At 41.1% G+C, this 17,993-nt stretch overlaps 1 protein-coding gene across 1 annotated transcript in view; it reads left to right on the top strand.

Moving 5' to 3' along the window:
* Positions 1–3,383: 3,383 nt before the first annotated feature.
* The window catches only part of pappa2 (pappalysin 2), a 70,295-nt gene continuing 55,685 nt past the window's right edge, over positions 3,384–17,993 (top strand). The window contains exons 1-4 of the mRNA XM_029524674.1: positions 3,384–4,362; positions 8,757–8,989; positions 9,521–9,748; positions 9,986–10,584. Coding sequence (XP_029380534.1) covers positions 3,384–4,362; positions 8,757–8,989; positions 9,521–9,748; positions 9,986–10,584 — 2,039 coding nt within the window. The remainder of the gene's footprint in view (positions 4,363–8,756; positions 8,990–9,520; positions 9,749–9,985; positions 10,585–17,993) is intronic.

The following is a 17,993-nucleotide window of genomic DNA, read 5'->3' as shown; positions in this document are numbered from 1 at the left end:
TCTTTGACAGGCCACATATAATAATGGACAGTCATCATCATCATTACCATCATCATTAAAATTGTCATAAGTTTGATAAAAATCAAACCAAACAAGAGTGGATGCTTTAAAATCTTCACACTCTCATGGCAGTAAAAATTGTAGCTGTATATAAGTTTTATAATATTTTCATAATAAAAATTGCAGTGTCTGGAAACACCTCCGTCAGCACACCTGCCTTTTGAGTTAGGTGAGCCTGTTGATGCTGCCAAAAGGCTTTGCACAACATTCACTCGCAACATTAGACCGATACATAAAGATCTGCAAAGACACACAGCTCAGCATGAAGAGGGAATAGATCAGGGCATCAACAGGATATATGGTGCTTAAAATCCACAGCTTTACTCATTCATTTTACCACAGGAAAAGTGAATGATTCAATGATTAAGCAATTAATGCAACATGGGGGTCTTAGGGTTAGACCCATTTATATCGCACGGATGCACATATTCTACCAGCCATGGAGGAATGTAGTTTGAACTCACATATCTCCAAACTGTTTAACAGAGGCTTCTGACATGTGACAATAAGGGATTATATACAGGTTGAGATGTGAAAGACGGATTTCCCCAGAATGTACAAGTGCTTACTGCTCAGACAACATGATTTTTTGTTTTTTTGTTTGTTTTGTAAACTTTCAATCACATCTTGCATTCTTTCTTATTCAATAGACAGAACAAAAGTCTCTAGTGCAAGTTCAGAACTGTGTAAGTGGACTTTTATTTAAGACACCAGTCTGTGGGCCATGCATGTTATGCCGATGTATATAGAATATTACTGATTTTTTTGTTATGTGTTACTATTAGATAATTTAGTATGTATTAATGTAATTATATCAATGAATTACAACAATAAAATACACAATTTAATGGCATTTCCATTCAATGGTTATTATAAATATCCCAATGTACATTTCCACCTATATCCCCCAGGCTTTTATTCCTCCCTCTCACCTGATACTTCCTCTCCCTGTTTTTTTCCAGCACAGGCTCAGCCCACACAAACACAAAAGTTCAGAGGAAAGCAGGTTGCATATTTGGATGATAAAAAACTCGCAAAAACCTTTTTCATGTGTGAGACAGATGTTGTGCCTGTCCGTGCTGCTCCACTGAAGAGAGCCAGCGCACAAGCAAGTAAGATAGGTAGATCAAGACAAGGGGGAGGGAGAGGAAAAGAAAGGAGGAAACTTGAGAGGGAGGGAGCAGGTTACTCAAACCTCTCCTCCTTTACTTTGGATTTTGTGAGTGTGTGCAAGACAGAGAGCGAGAAGGGAGGGGGGTTTAGCAAGGTAGAGCTCAAACGCACCACACTTATGGATAATTTTGAGTTTACTTCACTTTATCTTCAGTTTCTGCTAATTTATACTTCCGCTCTATATAAAATATATTTCATTTTGGAAATATGTAATAAAAACAAAACATATTTATACGATCTGCAGATTCATTTTCAAATTGAGGAGCCAGAAAACAACAATATAATGCATCATTATATACTGAACTACCATGTTTTTGAACTCTAGCATATACATGCAAAGTTATATATGCAATTTTGCCAACACTGGTGCAGAAGAATGCCCCTGTGCATACAGCAGTATTATAAAAGTATAGTATTAATAATGCATTCGAAGAATTTGTTTTATGGGTTTGAGGTGGAGCTCATTTTGACTATTTTATTCATTGGGTGATTATATGTCATTGTTTGAGACATAGGATCCTGCACATAGCCATGCTGCTTTCTGGAGTGGTTAAGTGGTAAAAGGTGTAACATTTCCCTCTATGCTGCAATGGATAATGAGTAGGCAATGAGAATACTCACTGTCCTCAGATTGAAATTTAAATGCAGACCTTGTGGATCCCATCACTTTATCCTGCTGATGATAACATTTTGAATGTCAGACTCTTTTTTTTATACTGAGGTAAATTATCTGAATATCCACAAAAGTGCATAAAATATGGCAAGGCAAGAATATTAAATATGTAAATTAACTATAATCCTCACCAACCCCAAGAGCTCCAACACAGCCACCATCACACTTCCCCTGCCGGTGATGTCAGGGCGGGCAGGGGCTACTTGATTAAAAAAAAAAAAAACCCTCTGGACTCCGGAGAATGAGGGAGCGACAGGGAGAAAGAGCAAGAGAGAGAGTGAGAGAGAGAGAGATGGAGGAGTGAATGGAGGAGGATATTACAACTACTGCATGGACCGGTGCAGAGGAGCAGCAAGTCACTCTCTGAAGCGCTCACAGACGCATAACAATTCCAAGAGGAGCTGACTTGCAGATGCCGCAACGTGATTTAATGGACTAACATTTTTGAAATTCTTTCTCAAAAATCTATATGAAAGCTTCTGCTCAACAAGTAGGATAACTACTTGGGAGCTGGCACTTTGCACTGCACTTCTTTTTGCCTCTGGAGTTGACTTTGTCTGTTTTTTTTTTTTTTCATTATTATTATTATTACTCTGATTCACCTTGCAGCCATATTTTGGAACAAGACGCACAAATGATGCCGCAATGGTCAGGTAAAAAGACATAAGAGGCTCTGTGCAAAGTCAGTATGGAGTGAAACCAGATTTATTCATGCAAATTTCAAACAAAGGACATGCGTCCACATTTTCCTCAGTAATAAAATAAGTTTGTCTCTTTTCATTTGAAAAAAAACCAAAAAAACAAAAAACAGAATTAGCCTGGTGACATTAAAAATATCTTTCTTTACCTCATGGGCTCAGCCTATTGACAGACAGAAAGACAGAAGTGTTTTTGGTACCTGTACCAGCAGCAACGTGCCAGAGGCTGCAGATATTTCGCAGACAGTAAACATGAATGGAAAAGACGCGGCGCTTCGCCTCTGAAGGTCAGCGCAAAGTGCAAGAGAGTGGCGAGCCACTGCAGCTGCGCCAACAAAGGATTTAGGGGAACCTCACTGAAGATCTGAATGTTTCCTGTGATTCCTCAGAGTCTATTCAAAAAGAAAGGAAAAAAAAAATAAACCAAATAGAGACTAACAACCTCAATGCGCAATAAGTCCATGTGTAAAACGTTTAGTGTAACGTTATTAGTTTGATCCCTTTGGAATGCACTGGTAGTTTACATTTGATGACTGAAATAGGTTCTTTTTTTATTTTCTAGCCTTAAACAGCAGCTGCTTTATTGCTGGGGAAATGTGCACAAATTAAAAATTAATCTAATAATAGCTTGGAGAGAGAACTGTCGCTGCTGTCTGGAAAACCAGGGGCTGATTTTTAACAACGCAAATCTTTTTGACTCTTTTACGCAAAAAAATAAAATAAAATAAAAAAATAAAATCACCCCTGCAAGGTAGGCTACCTTTCCTAATCTGAGGAAAATGTTGTTGATCAGACTACTGGCTATCTTCCTTGTCCTCATCACCAACACGTGGTTGTTCAATCCGGTTCGCCCGGACTCGAGGGGCCGGTACATGCGCGCCTTGGCCCGGCGGGCGGATCTTGAGCTCAGCAGCCTGGCAGGTGAACCCTGCGCCGTCTCCGGCGTCTGGAGCTCCAGACGGCAGCCCCGCTCTCTCTCTCCGTCCCAACACCGCCCTCCAGCGGCCCGCCCGAGGACGCACAGCAGCCTCAGAGAGCTGTACGCTGGCAGGAGCGCCGCTGTGGTCTGTGCGGGAGGGTGTGGGGGTGACACCGGGGCGCACCGGGCTGAGGAGAGGGGAGTTTGGGGCGACGCAGAAGATGTGACGGCGGGATTGGAGGACGGTTATGCTCCGTTGCCCGCATGGCTGTACGAGAAACGCTCCACGAGTGACAGGAGGGAAGTTAAATATGATAGGAAGGACGCCACACAATCGCCTGGGACGTCTCTGCTGAAAGACGCCGGGCCGAGCGCATCCTCCACGGACCGCGCGCAGTTGCTCCGCGGCTCCCGCTCCAGACCCGCCCGAAGCGCCGACGGGACGTTTCCATACGAGGAAAACGGCAACTCCAGTTTGGAGAAAGTTTTCCCCGACAACTCGACAGATTCCAGGGGGCTACGGGTTCTCTACAAGCTGCACCGGGGCGATGGAGTTCAGCAGTCCTCGGCCGGAGCTGTGGAGTACGGTGCCGTAGACTACTCTGGGGAGTTGGAAGAGGCGGATCCGCCGGCGAGACTGCCCGTCGGCGGTTACTCTCCGTGGGGGAGCCCAGTGCCACGGGTGCCCCCCTCATGGATGACCGCACTGTATTTCAGCGGGCGGCAAGAGCAGCTGAAGGTGAAGCCGACTGCGAGGTTGGAGCTGCCGAGAGACAAGTTCAGCCTGGAGCTGTGGCTGAAGCCTGAAGGAGGGCAAAGCAACCCAGCGGTCATAGCAGGTGGGTGTTCACCGATCATGTCTGCATCAAAGCCTCTCCCATCCCCAAACCTTAAACCACAGTTCCATGGCCACACTGAAGGCTTTAACAACTTCCCAGCCTGGGATAAATAAAGTCTATCTATCTATCTATCTATCTATCTATCTACCTATCTATCCCTTCTTCACAGACAGCACTACAGGAGAGTGGGAGTTCAGTTTCCCTTGCATCCATATGCCTTATACTGATGTGTAGACATAAAAGACTCAAGGTACACAAAATCCTTTACTTTGACTCCTTGTGCTTACTATTGCTAAGAACATTGGTGACAGACAGACACTAGCTCTAGGAGGTTAGACAGGACTCATTCGAGTTTCAACCCAGTTTTTACTTTTGACGTGGCAGCAAGGATGACACAGATCACAAAATGTACATGATAATAATATGATGGCTTAGTGATCATTAGAGGAGAGATGAGTAATCGACTCAGGAAAAAAATCTTGAAAATGCTAGAATTGGCTACCAGTTGGCTATCATTTTTTTTTTTAACCACTATATTCGGTGGGGAATGAAATAAACCATTCCGGGAGGTGTCCTTTGGTTGCGGGTAAATTCTGATTCTTTTCTGCCTCCCTAATAATAACAATAATAATAATAATAATAGCAATCTCCCTACTGACTGCAGTGTTCTTGCTCCTCAAATGCAAAACAAGTCAGGCTGGACGGACGTTGTGTGACTATTGTGGTTTCAGTTTATTGATACTATTGTATAGTGAAAAGTTTTCAATCCCAGTATTTGCATTGACCTTAAAATTCAGTACTATTTGGGCGTTTAGTTATTTATGTTATTTGATGGATCATAAATTCACAATTTACAGCCAAAAATAGTGTATGGTCAAATGAAATCCAAGTAAAAGATGCAAAAGAAAAACGTCAACAAATGGTGTGCACCTAGTTATGAATGCACAGTCCTTCATCTTTCCACAGCTTGCGATCTTGGCATTTTTCAGTTTTGGTTGTGCCCTAGCTGACAGCCATGATTATGATGACAATGGTACATGAAAATGGTACTGCAGCGATGATGAATGTACCAATAACATTGAGAGTAAACACTGACTGATCACTGGTATTGATGGAGGAAAGCATAATAATTATTCCCACTGGCTATAATAAAACTTCCAGGCTGCTCATGATGAAACGTATTATTAAGACATTATCAATTCCCGTTCCTTCGCTAACTGTTTACAAAAACATTACTATTTTAAGTCCACTTGCACTATTGTGACACACTATGAGACAAATATTGGTTACTGCAGCCTCAGAAGTGTCAAGATTGAACCTAGAGTCATGTATTTCATGAATTTAACGTTTAAAGCATCTTTTTTGCCACAATATATGAAATGCTCTATTCATTCAAGACCCAGATGCTGCTTAAAAATATGGTTACGTAACCATGCAAATTCCCAGGGTGTGTTTCATTCATTCTCTCTCCTCATGCTCAGCCTGCCTGTCACTCTCCATTGATTTTGAGTAGAGGCTGCAGACACACTGGTGTCAGGAAGCCGTCATTTAACCAGGCTCCTCACTTGTAGGTGAACATCGCTGTTTTTTTCTGCAACAAGAGCGTTTTGTCGGGATGGCTGCGCATTTAACAGAACAACACAGTGCATGAAACGCCACAGTGGCAGCTCAGACAGTCAGCAAGACCTCCATTACTTACTTACATTGCTTTTCCCCCTACATCCTTATGTGAGGGCCAAGACTTTTCTCTTTAAAGTGTCCTGATGAATCACATATAAAAACAAAGCAGTTGAGTACAGTATGGACACTGCATTAATAATCTGTTATTTAAATGGTATATGCCAATAATAATTACCAATAACAACCAGTCAAAAAATTGGGACCTTAGGATGAAGACTCTACATCTTTTCTATTAAAAAAAGGTTTTAATAATGGTTTAATAGTCTTGGCATTTTTAATGTAGTATTTTAAAGCTGCACAAATCCCTTTTTCCATATTAATAGCAGATCAAGTTATTATGTGTACTACAAAAGTCCCTCATAATAACAAGTCACAGAGAATTGTCTTCAGATTCTGTAGTTCCCCTCATCCCAACAGAGACTATTTGTGTCTATTTCTTCTAGTCTCCTGGCTTGCAGTTATACAATTAAGGCTCACCACTATCATCAACATTGTTTTCTGCTGCTGCAGACATTCTTATAAACCCACTATGAGCTCTCCTTGCCACATAAAAAAAAAAAAAAAAAAATATATATATATATATATCAACAGACGAAATTAGCCACAAGCTAGTGAACATATCAGACCATTTAGCTGTTAAAAACACAGATTGTCTGCAAAAGTGGATGTTGACGTGGCTGAAAAGTGAAGGAAATGCTGAATCCTTAAACCTGCAGTCTATGTGACCATCAGGGGGCAGCTCCCCTGCTTTCAAACTGAAGTCAGATTTCATTGAAGTCCATTGTAAAATGACCCTATTCGTCATCTAATTTATTGCCTCAGTAAACATTTCCCAATGTGTTTATGGTCTCAGTTTTTAGTTTCAAGTCTTTGTCAATAGTGCTATTTAACAGAAAATAATCATGTCATAAAACAGGGTATGCATTATGGCGTTGCTACCACACACAGCAAGCAAGGAAACAGTACAGCGCAGGTCAGATCCACTCCTCACTCCTCCTCAGCTTCACCTTCTCCTCCAAATATGGTTTCACTGTTTTCAAAGAAGCAAGCTGTTCAAAGAATAATTGAAAACTGGAGCATCCAAACACCAGTCCACAAACCAAAGGATGACATCACAGTCGGTTGACACTTAACCAAATATTTCTTTCAGGGTTTAATTGAGAAAAGTTAATATTAGACTTAAGTAAAAAATTTTTATGTTGCTATCGTGTTCCCCATAACTATTTTAAAATGAGGTATAAAGAGATGCAGGAATGAGTCCATGTGCTGCAAAAAAGACAGTTGCAAACAAGCAGGAGAATGAGACCATAGTGGTTATCAGGGACAGATATTCACCAGCCCATCTTTACAGCTTCACTGTGTTTAAACTACACTAAAAGGCAAATGTGGCAAACCAAAGTGAAAGTTGGAAGTTTAGTAGTGGTGATGCGGAAAGTCAAGTTCATTTATACCACAACATAAGCTTTTTCTGTGTCCCAGGGGCATTATGGTTGGGGGTGATATGTTCATCTGACACTCTATATCAGAATAGTCAATGGTCAACTTCACTGTGACATCATATTATTGTACTAATACACCTCATTCACCACTGCAAAACAGGAGGGGGAGGTTGTAATCAGACTTGACTAGTGGGGGAAGGCAGACATGTTCAGATTACATTTAGGCTTCATAATTGATAAAAGTGGTGTTTGTTTGTAAGGGTTATCCCGCTGGACAAAACAAGTATCATAAACCCTATGTTTGTCACAACAATTGTCCGAGAGCAAAATGCAAAATGGAGAAATCACAGAAATACTCATAATACTCATCCCTGCAGGACTATCAAAAATGCACCTTCAAAACATCAGTTTCAAATTTAACTCAGTGTAAAAATTATAGCCAATAAATCATGCCAAAGTGGAGATGGCAGTTTGTGTTAACCTAATGTTGGTTAGTGCAAATGTCTCACAACATGAACACTTCCATTAACTTTAGTTCCTTTTGCAAGACTGCATTCTCACTATTCTGGCATTTCCTCACTCACCATGACTAATCACATTTACATAATCCAATAGGTAATATATGCAGTATAATTGAACTCCCTCTAATGTTACATAATTCACCTTAATCGTTATACACTTGAGTTCATTATAGGCTCGGAATTGTTGCCTTCTTTTAACAGAATTAAACACTTAACCATAAAACCGGCTCACATCGTAAAAATATCCATGGGGGCATTTTGCTGCAGGTGCCCACTTTCCACATACGCACGTATACAATACAAACATATACATATGCACACATATAAAGCCCTGAGGAGGGTTTCCCTGACCCGCCGCTGTCCTAGTAATAGACATCTGGGCAGCAGATGTGGATCTGTGTGTGTCTGTTGCAACAGCGGATGGAAACATCACGGCCTTGCTTTGGCTAAGTGAAATACCTCCGCTCTTCTTCCCCTCTCTGTTCTCTCCTGCTGTTTCTGGCTGTCTGTTCTCTGTCTGTCTAACACTCTCTGTGTCCCCCCTCTCCCCTCTCTGTCTCTCTCAGTGATCCTAGATCCACAGAACTACAATCACTTGGACAGATTTCGTGTTCATGTTAATGTTTCAACTTTCCAAAGGGCAATTATGTGTTGTAAATTTTCTGTCCTTTGACTCAGCAGCAGAATAGTCACACGTTTTCCATGAGTTCCCTTTATAAAAAAAAAAAAAATATTTTCCTTCCCTGTACTCTAGGTGTATTTGACAACTGTTCCCATTCACTGAGCGAGAAGGGCTGGTCTGTGGGCATTCGCACTGTGGAACCTGACGGTACCAAAGATGCAAGGTTCTACTTCACACTTCGGACCGACAGAGCTGTAAAATCTACCACTGTTTATAGCCACCATACATATCGAGCCAGTGTCTGGACTCACCTGATGGCCACTTACAACGGCCACAACATGACCCTGTATGTTGACGGCGCTAAGGTGTGTGGTTTTTCTGCAGGGTTGAACTTTGGTTGGGGTGGGGGATTTAACTCTACTTTGCTTTAAGCTTCTTGAGTTGTAAAACTCAACTCAGTAAGCTTGATCTTTTATTTCCAAGGTACAGGATGCTGCGCTTTCTCTCGCTTCACTCCCATCAGCATTTGCAGTGGAGAGAAAAGATTTGAATGGGACTGCCAGTCCCTAAAACCATCATCCTCTCTCAGGATTTTTTTTGAAACTGTAGCAACGACATGCCAGTCAGCCTGTTTTGATTCGATGCAATCAAACAATCAAATTGTCTGTTAATGTTTAGGCCATTGTAGCTTTGACCACTAACTTCTAACATGACTTTAAATGGCCAGACCAACAGCTGTAAAACTTGGATAGCTTACATCTTAAACATATTCTCATTTCTCAAAGGAAACTTGTCTTTGATGAGAGGATTAACGATTAATTATATCCACTATGAAATGAAGATATGTTTGCTTCTATTTCTCTTCTCTTCTGTTTCTTTATTGCTTTTCCTCAAAGGTGGGAGAAAGCAATCACCAATCAGGGAATCTATACAGCTCATTCATGAAGACCTGCAGAACCCTTTTCCTCGGCAGTAACCAGTCAGATGAGGGTCCCAGCTTCAGGGGCTATATAGGGGGTCTGGTTTTGTGGGACTACGCCCGCGCTCATGAGGACTTGCTGAAGCGGCCAGTTCAGATTGACAAGAATGAGCCGGTCCTGGCCATGTGGGCTGACTTCACGAAGGTAACTTGCCTTATTTGATCTCGACATTGTTTGATGTTCAGTCTTTCCAAAAATACGCTGTTTTCAATTGTCAGTGTGATGAATTATCCTTTGGTGTTATGTATTAAAGCGATTGGAAATAACTAACTAAAATACTAACAAAAAGCGAAAATACAAAACTTTACTCCTGATCCCCCTTTTTTAAATTTTATTAGTATTATCCTTATTATTATTATTATTTATTTTTCTGCCTCAAAGGTGGAACAGCTATGGACTCCATATAAAGATGCCTTCCATCCAACCATTATCACCACTCCGGTACCAGATGAAGAAATTGTCTCCTCATTCCTTCCACCACCCTGTGGCCTGACACCCTGTGACAATACTGACATTGTCTTAAGCTACAACAACAACTGGCAGCTCCGTGCCCCAAAGGTGGTTCGCTACCGGATCGTCAACCTCTCTGACGATGATGGCGGAAACCCTACTGTGTCGGAAGCTCAGATCCAGCGCCAGCACTGGGCTTTAACTGAAGCATTTCGCCCCTACAACATAACCCTAGATCTGAGTGTACACACTGTCAGAAACTCCAGCCTCAAGCAGAGGTTTATCCTCAGCAACTGTCAGATTGGAAAGATTGGGAATCGTCAATGTGACCCTGAATGTGACCACCCAAGAACAGGCCATGATGGAGGAGACTGCCTCCGGCTGGGGGCCTGCTACAACTGGAAGAGACAGGATGGGGTTTGTAATATGGAGTGCAACACCATACACTATGACTATGATGATGGAGACTGCTGTGACCCTGATATCACTGATGTCCTGAAGACCTGCTTTGATCCTGAGTCCCCTGACAGGTGAAGTGAATACTCAAAATTAAAACATTGTCATCACCAGTCACTAATTATTTCCAGTTAACCTCCAAAGTGTAATCTTTGGAGTGCTATCAAGGTACTATAAATGAAGGACGTCCGATGAATCGTTCACTTTAAAAGCACATCAGAAAGTGGAGGTTTAACGCCTTCAAACCACGGGACAAACGTTACTGTTTTTCCCAACTGCTGAAACACATTTCTCGAAACCATTTTTCTAAAAAACCATAAACGCAAATACAAAAACTCAAAACACATTCACAAAACCCCAGACTTTTCTGTGACAGTCAAACTAGTTATCCTGTATTCAAAACCAAACAATGTGTTCAGATCATACACACAGCAAGTAAATATTTCCTCACCACAGAGCATTCATTAGCCACAACATAAAATTATTTAGGACACAGCATCTAGAACCCCTGAGTTACTTATGGTTACACAAAGGGGGACATTGCCACCGCAATGGATCGTTTACCAATTCTGTTCCTGCCTCTCTGCCAGCTTTTTGCCAAATTGACCCCTGCTTCATCTATTAAAATGTATTCATTGGGCCTTTCCTGGAATCCAGTTGAAACACTCAAGACAGTTTTTTTCAATTGCTTAAAAGGGCCTGGTTTTTCAAAATACTTCACGCAATTAGCACAACACAACACTCAGATAGCACAACACCTCAGATCATTTGCAAAATGGAACGCTTTGGTCAAACTATACAATTTCTTATAAAAACCCGATTTTCTTGTCATGGCATATACACATTACACCATATGGTCTAATTCTGTTTGAATCAGTATAACACTCCTGTGCTCAACCTAAGACACGTTTAGCATTTACAGAGAAAGTGTAAAAATAAATTTACCAACATTACATGACACCAATTGTGCAGACTAATTTTTTTTTCATATACTGAAGTCATTCAGTGCTGAGCATTTCAACAAAACATTTTCCAGTTTTCATACAATACCATTGTACTGTAAGCTTACAGTAAGTACTGCACCAAAAATACACCCAATTCACTACTGAAACAAAACAAAAAACTAAACATCATCTCTCCACTGAGCTGGATCTGGCCACAGGGCCTCATCAACATCACAGGCTACATTTTTAGTTGCATGGCAACGTGGGATGAATCTTCTGGAGTGACAAATTCACCCTTTTACTGATGCTACATCAATTTGATCACATGCTTCCTCCATAGCTTGAATGAGGGGCATGTGAAAATAGGGCTGGAGATCATAAACCTTCCACCACCATACTGAGAAGAACTCCTCAATTGGGTTTAGTAATGGGGAGTATGGTGGAAGGTATTGAACTGTAAATTGTGGGTGCTGATGAAACCAGTTTTGGACCCGAGCAGAATGATGGAAAGATACATTGTCCCAGATGACATCCCAGAAATTTCTGCTGTGATAATATTGTGTAATCTGTTTAAAAATGTAAGAATGAGGTCAGTGTTGTAAGAACCCAAGTTGGACCCAAGTTCTGTGTGATGCACAATACAGCACAAAGGGTAATGTTACCTCCACGCTGCCCTGGTACATTGACAATAGCCCTGTGGCCAGTGATGTTTTTCCTCCCCTTTTTCTCATTGCTGTCAGGTTAAATCCAGCCTCATCAATTTATATGAACTCATGTGGGACTTCTTCTGCATCCATTTGCAAAAGATCACATTGTGTAGATCAACATACTGTAGGTCTGCTATACAGTAAAATTGTTATGTTTGCAGTACACAATACTACAGTCAGTCTCGCCTGTGCTCTTGACAAAATGTCCGAACTATTGATTCCACTGTGCAGTTACTTAGGTTAGGTTGCACTCTCAGTCTAGCATTCCTCAGTGTTAGTCCATGGTTTATTACATGGTCTGCAAGTGCAGCAGATTTGGCTGTCTTCTTCTTTGTGCACGTCCTGCCCGTCCTACATCTTCTGCTCCCTCCACCTTGTTCTCTCCAGGTTCCCATTGTCATCCGCACTCTCCTTCTTCCTCTGACACTGTCCATTTTCGTTAAAGACAGGTGAACTTATCTGTTGCCTTTTTATCGTGCTTAAACCCGATCAGTGCGTCTACAATTAAGCACCTGTGTGTGTGCACACCTGGTGGTTTTGTTTTACCCATTGATTCGTGGGTGTGTTCATTTGAAAGCCTGTTTTGAAATTGCAAGGAAATTACATCATGATAACTTTCTATGTCAAATGTATACAAGTGTGTTTCACGTTTTGCAAATCACTGTGTGCAGTGTTTTGTAAAAAGTGTGAAGCTGACAATGTGCCTACAGTTTTTCTCCTTGAGTGTAAGTTTTGCTAATTGTGGGAAAGTTTTAATTTTAGTGTGTAAGCAATTGTAAAAACCTGTAGTACTCAGACCTACGGTCAATTTAGAGTCACTAAACATGCATGTCTTTGGCTAGTGGGAGGAAACTGGAGTGCCGCTGTATGTTTCTGCTCATTGTAGATGGATGCACATGTGTGTTGTTATACCTGTGAATGTTATCCTGATCAGCAGGTCCAATCACATCATTAGAAACATGTGTGTTCAATTTTGAGTTGTTTTGTGTAAAAGATGACAGCTGTGTTGGAGCTGTGTTCATATTTTGTTACCAGTCTTTACAATTTTGCAACGCAAGTGTATCACGGTTTGAAATGGGTTTAGTGACTGTGAGTGTGTTAAAGGTTTAGCAAAAGAGAGCAGATGAGTTTTGCTAATTGAGTCTAAGTACCTGAACAGTGTTTAAGGTTTGGCCAAAAGAGTGTTTAATTTGAAAAGTTAGTTTAGGCCACTGAGAATTTGGTTCAGAGAATAGGGTTTACCTTTTTTTTAGCAACTGTGATAAGGGCTGTTGCCCCACAATAAGAAGATTGTAGGTTTGGTTCCCAGCCTCGGGCCTTTCTGTCTGGAGTTTGCACGTTCTCTCCATGCCTGTGTGGGTTTCCTCCGGGTACGCTAGTTTCCTCCCACCCTCCAAAGACATCATATTTGGGTTAACTGGTGACTCTAAATTGTCCGTAGGTCTGAGTTTGAGTGTGAGTGGTTGTTGGCCCTGTGATGGACCGGTGACCTGTCCAGGGTGTACCCCGCCCTCACCTGGCGTGAGCTGGGATTGGCTCTAGCACCCCCCGTAACTCGGAAATGAATAAGCGGTTGAAGATGAATGAATGAATGTAATGCAAACATTATTGCATGGCGTTTTTGATAAACGCAGCTTTATGATAGTTGATTAAAAAAGTAGCATGTATCATTCCTAAGTTGTTTTTATGTTTTTTTGGTTTGTCCATCAGTCCATCTCTCTTTGCCATGTCTTTGGACATGAGGCATCTTGAGGCACTCTTTGAGGGAAACCCATCAAATTTGTAAATGAAAGAACTGATTAGATTTTGATGATCAAAAGTCAAAGTTCAAGGGTTATAAAATCATATAATACTTGCCTGGTTGGAGGAGGTAAACCACTGAGAAATGGCGATTGTAGTGATAACCATAGAACACTTTCAGCTGCATTTACTTATTAATGAAGCAGAAAAAAACAACATGCATTATAGAGACACAACAGACAAACTAGCATGTAGATGAGGAAAACTTCCCAGAAAAAAAGTATCTGAGCATTAACAGCCACAAATACGACTGCTTCTCCACATGTGGTGACTAACAGCTGGAACAAGCTGTAATGTTTAGCAGGGCTGTGCAATGAACAGCGTAACATGCTACATGTACAAATTGGTACTCTCACTTTCCCCAGTGGTTTTAGAGAGAGCTCTGTGAAGTCTGTATGGTGGGTTAAGAGGCCAAAGTACACACTTATTTTTACTAAACAACTCAAGCGGCGGCCCACTGCCTTCCGTTTAGTCTGACAGACAAGCTCACGCAGAGTTCCAAATAGTTTGCATGAAGTCTTGCCATGAGGTCGTCGTGCTCAGCTTCTTTAAGACTCTATCCTTAATCCAAATTGTAACCACAAGCTTTACACTGGAAAACGGAACATGGGAATTTGAAGTTTTTTAAAGTGACAGATTTAACACTTGTTGTCTAAAGTTAACAGACAAAGACGGCTTAACACAAGAATGGATTCATGCTTCGTCTTTTTTTTTTTTTTTTTTTAAACCAGTGGGATAGATATTTTTCCATTTGTTCTTTGGGAAAACAGATTTCTCTAGAAACATCTACAAAATTTTGCTATTGCGACTCCTTGCACCACAATGAGAATCTGTGAATTATTAATGATGCACTGCATCTTTGTGTTTTGATTTACAAACCAACTTATAATAAACTGCACTACATATTGTCTTAATAGGCAACATATGTATGACTTATGACTATTATGACAATTAGAGTTGAAATTTACAAAGGCATAAAAGCAGTTTCAAAGCCTTCTCCACAGCTAGGAATCGATTTTGGTGGATAAATGAATCATAATTGCGGTCGAGAGTAATATTTGTTATATAAATACTATATCTCTATTTGTAAATGATCAGATTTGACTTTATTGAGTCTTTCTATCAAATCCCCATGGCAGAATGTAAACCCTGTCCCAGGCTGCTAAATACCACAGATTCCCAGTGCAGGATCTCATTGTACTACAATTTGTCCCCCTGCTACCAAAAATCCCAAAGGTTTTTTGTTTCTCAAGTATAGCTCTATTTATTTGTTGTCTTTATTCCAACTGTTTCACAAGAAAAGCCCTACAATGCGAGTGCAAGAGGCAGTGAGTTTGTATTAACAACATAATGCAGTGACATTAATTGGACAAAGGAGAATGGATCACAGTGATGCTGGCCTTGATATTGCACTATAGCCATTGCATAACTACGTTAACTACATGTTAATGCAATTCCTTATCTGTGGTATTGTAGTAGCGACACAACATGTGGTAGCTCTCCTGGGAAAAAAAAAAAAAAAAAAAAAAAAAAACATGAGGAGGGCCCTTAGAGGGAATCCCTTAATGCCACTGTTTATCCAAAATAAGTATGCCCTATCTATCCTTTAGACCAGCGGTCCCGCCACGGACCGGTTTAATGTCAGACAATATTTCCACTGACCGGCCTTGAAGGTATGGCGGATAAATGCAACAAAATAAAATTCTACGACTCGGCATAAAAGCTGTGCTGTTTTCTAAATGTCATAATAAAGGTGAATCCACTGTGCATTCGTATGCAACTTTATTAGCAGCGTCGTCGTAACAACGCGCCAACAACATGAGTAACATCCTCTCTGCCCCCTAACCGAACTTAAACGCAGCTTTCTTTTTCATTGAAGTCGCAGGCTCTTCTTCTTCTGTCTCCTCACTGACCTTTTTCCCCTTCACAAATTGCGGTAACTCATCACGTGACTGAGACAAGCGTCTTGACATGCCTCAAGAGTGAGTCATAGACGGATGTAATGGCGAGAATCCGGTCATTCTTCAAAATAAAACACAGTTCAGTTTCAGATAATAAATAAAACATAAATAATGTAAGTTATTTTTCTTTCTTTCTTTCTGAGCGGCCTGGCTCAAAAGACCCACGGACTGGTACCGGTCCGCGCCCCGGGGGTTGGGGACCGCTGCTTTAGACTTTCCTTTTGCTTGTAGTAGTAGCCCAGAGGTTTTCAAACTAAATTTTCTACAACCTGGCTGCCAAATCTAGGTATGAAAGGCTTTTCCCCAAAACACAACATAACCTTGAGAAAAGCACTCCAACATTTTCAGCGTCTAACACAAGACACAAGGTTTAACTGGGCAACTGGTGATGGTCAGCAGAAGGAGGCTGCAGCTCCCAGGTTTTGAATTTGTGGAGTCCTGTGTATGTGAAACAAGTTTCTTTTGGAAAAGAACATGGCATTTGGTTGTTGTTGTTGTTTTTTTTTTTCTGTTAAAGTAGTTGTTGTCGTCAGACATTTCCTGTCTTATCCTAAGATATATTCCCTGCAGTGAGGAGATGGACACTAATGACCCAAGTTGGACAGAAGTTGTCTTGCACAAGTTCTTCAGCAAACAGTGTTATTCTGAATTGTATCAACTGCTGAGCAATTTATTATCTAGATATAATTTGATGGTTATTGCAAAGGGTAGTTCAAAGAACAAATGGAATTGTATCTGCCTCCAATTCTTTGATATATGTCAAAGAATTGGAGGCACCAACAAAATGTGCAGATTTAAAGTTGGTTTTATAAAGCATGGCTCTGGATTTGATCTGGTCCTGTGCAACTGTTTTTACTGGAGACTTTCATAAATGGGGCCCCTGCTGTTCAGGTTTTGAAAGCTAAAGTCAAAAGTCACTATGTGTGTACACGCTCTTGCACAGTGACGTAACCCCTGCAGTGAATCTTGCCAGAGTTCTTCTGTATAAGCTACTGCCCATTCATATAAAAACAACATGAACAGCCAATACACAGGAGATCAGAGTGTCATAAAAACTGGGCCCAATGGACTAACAGTAGTGTAGGTCCTTTGGAAAGGTCCTGACCCCCAGCTTGTTGAAAATGCTTATGTGTGTGAATGCTTCAACATGCCTGGATACATGTGTGCATGTCCCTGGATCCTGACTCTCTTAGGCAGACAGACAATTAATTTGAATATGACATTTTGCTGGCATTTGTGGAGCGCTGAACCATTTTTATGTTTGGGATCTGGGTTTTTGATATCCCCCACCTTATTTTCTCTAAGCTCTTGGCCAGGTATTCTGAATTTGGGACCCTATATGTGTGCAGCTGCTGCTGGCCAGTGCAGGGCCAGAGGTTTTTGAAGCCAGCTGCTGTCACAACAAAAATTTGTTGTTGAGAGCCAATTCTAGAGATGGGCAGGTACACTGCAGATTTTGGCAGCAAAATAAAGAAAAGGAAGTATGGAGGGGAAAGACAGACAGCAAGAGAGAGGCAGGAGTGGATGGGGAGTGTTTTACATCATGTCCATTTAGGCTGAGACTCATGTCCAGGATTCTGGTTAGCAAATCCTGTGGAAAGAGCTTCAGGCAACTCCCCTGAAAGAAGAATCCTAGTCTAATCGTGTTTGAAGCTTCATATATGACTCTTTTGCAGGGTGTTGTAATTTTATATCAAGACTGGTCCTGCTCAGCTCGTATTGTGTCTTATTTATCGATGCAGCTCAGTTCATCAGCTCAGCTTCATCATGCAGATTCAGTCCTTTCTCACAACTGATTCATTTGATGTTCTAGCCTTACACCAATCAAATGCTTTCTATGACAGTGAGCACGTGGCACAGTATGCCAAGTTCTATATATGATTTATAATATTGTAATAGAGTGTTTTCTAAGCGTCTTTTCTTTTAAACCGGAGGAACCCATATATGCAAGAGAAGGTGGAGCTGAGGAGGAGTGATGGCTACATGTGAGACCATAAACTCATAAGGACGTTTACTTAGCTATGGCCATTTTTCCATGAACTGCAATACAATCTGACCTATTTTGACAAGC

The sequence above is a fragment of the Echeneis naucrates genome, chromosome 17 (genome assembly GCF_900963305.1).
Source record: "Echeneis naucrates chromosome 17, fEcheNa1.1, whole genome shotgun sequence".
Taxonomy (NCBI): domain Eukaryota; kingdom Metazoa; phylum Chordata; class Actinopteri; order Carangiformes; family Echeneidae; genus Echeneis; species Echeneis naucrates.
Note: the sequence above shows the minus strand (reverse complement) of the source record. Positions and strands in the feature narration are given on the sequence as shown.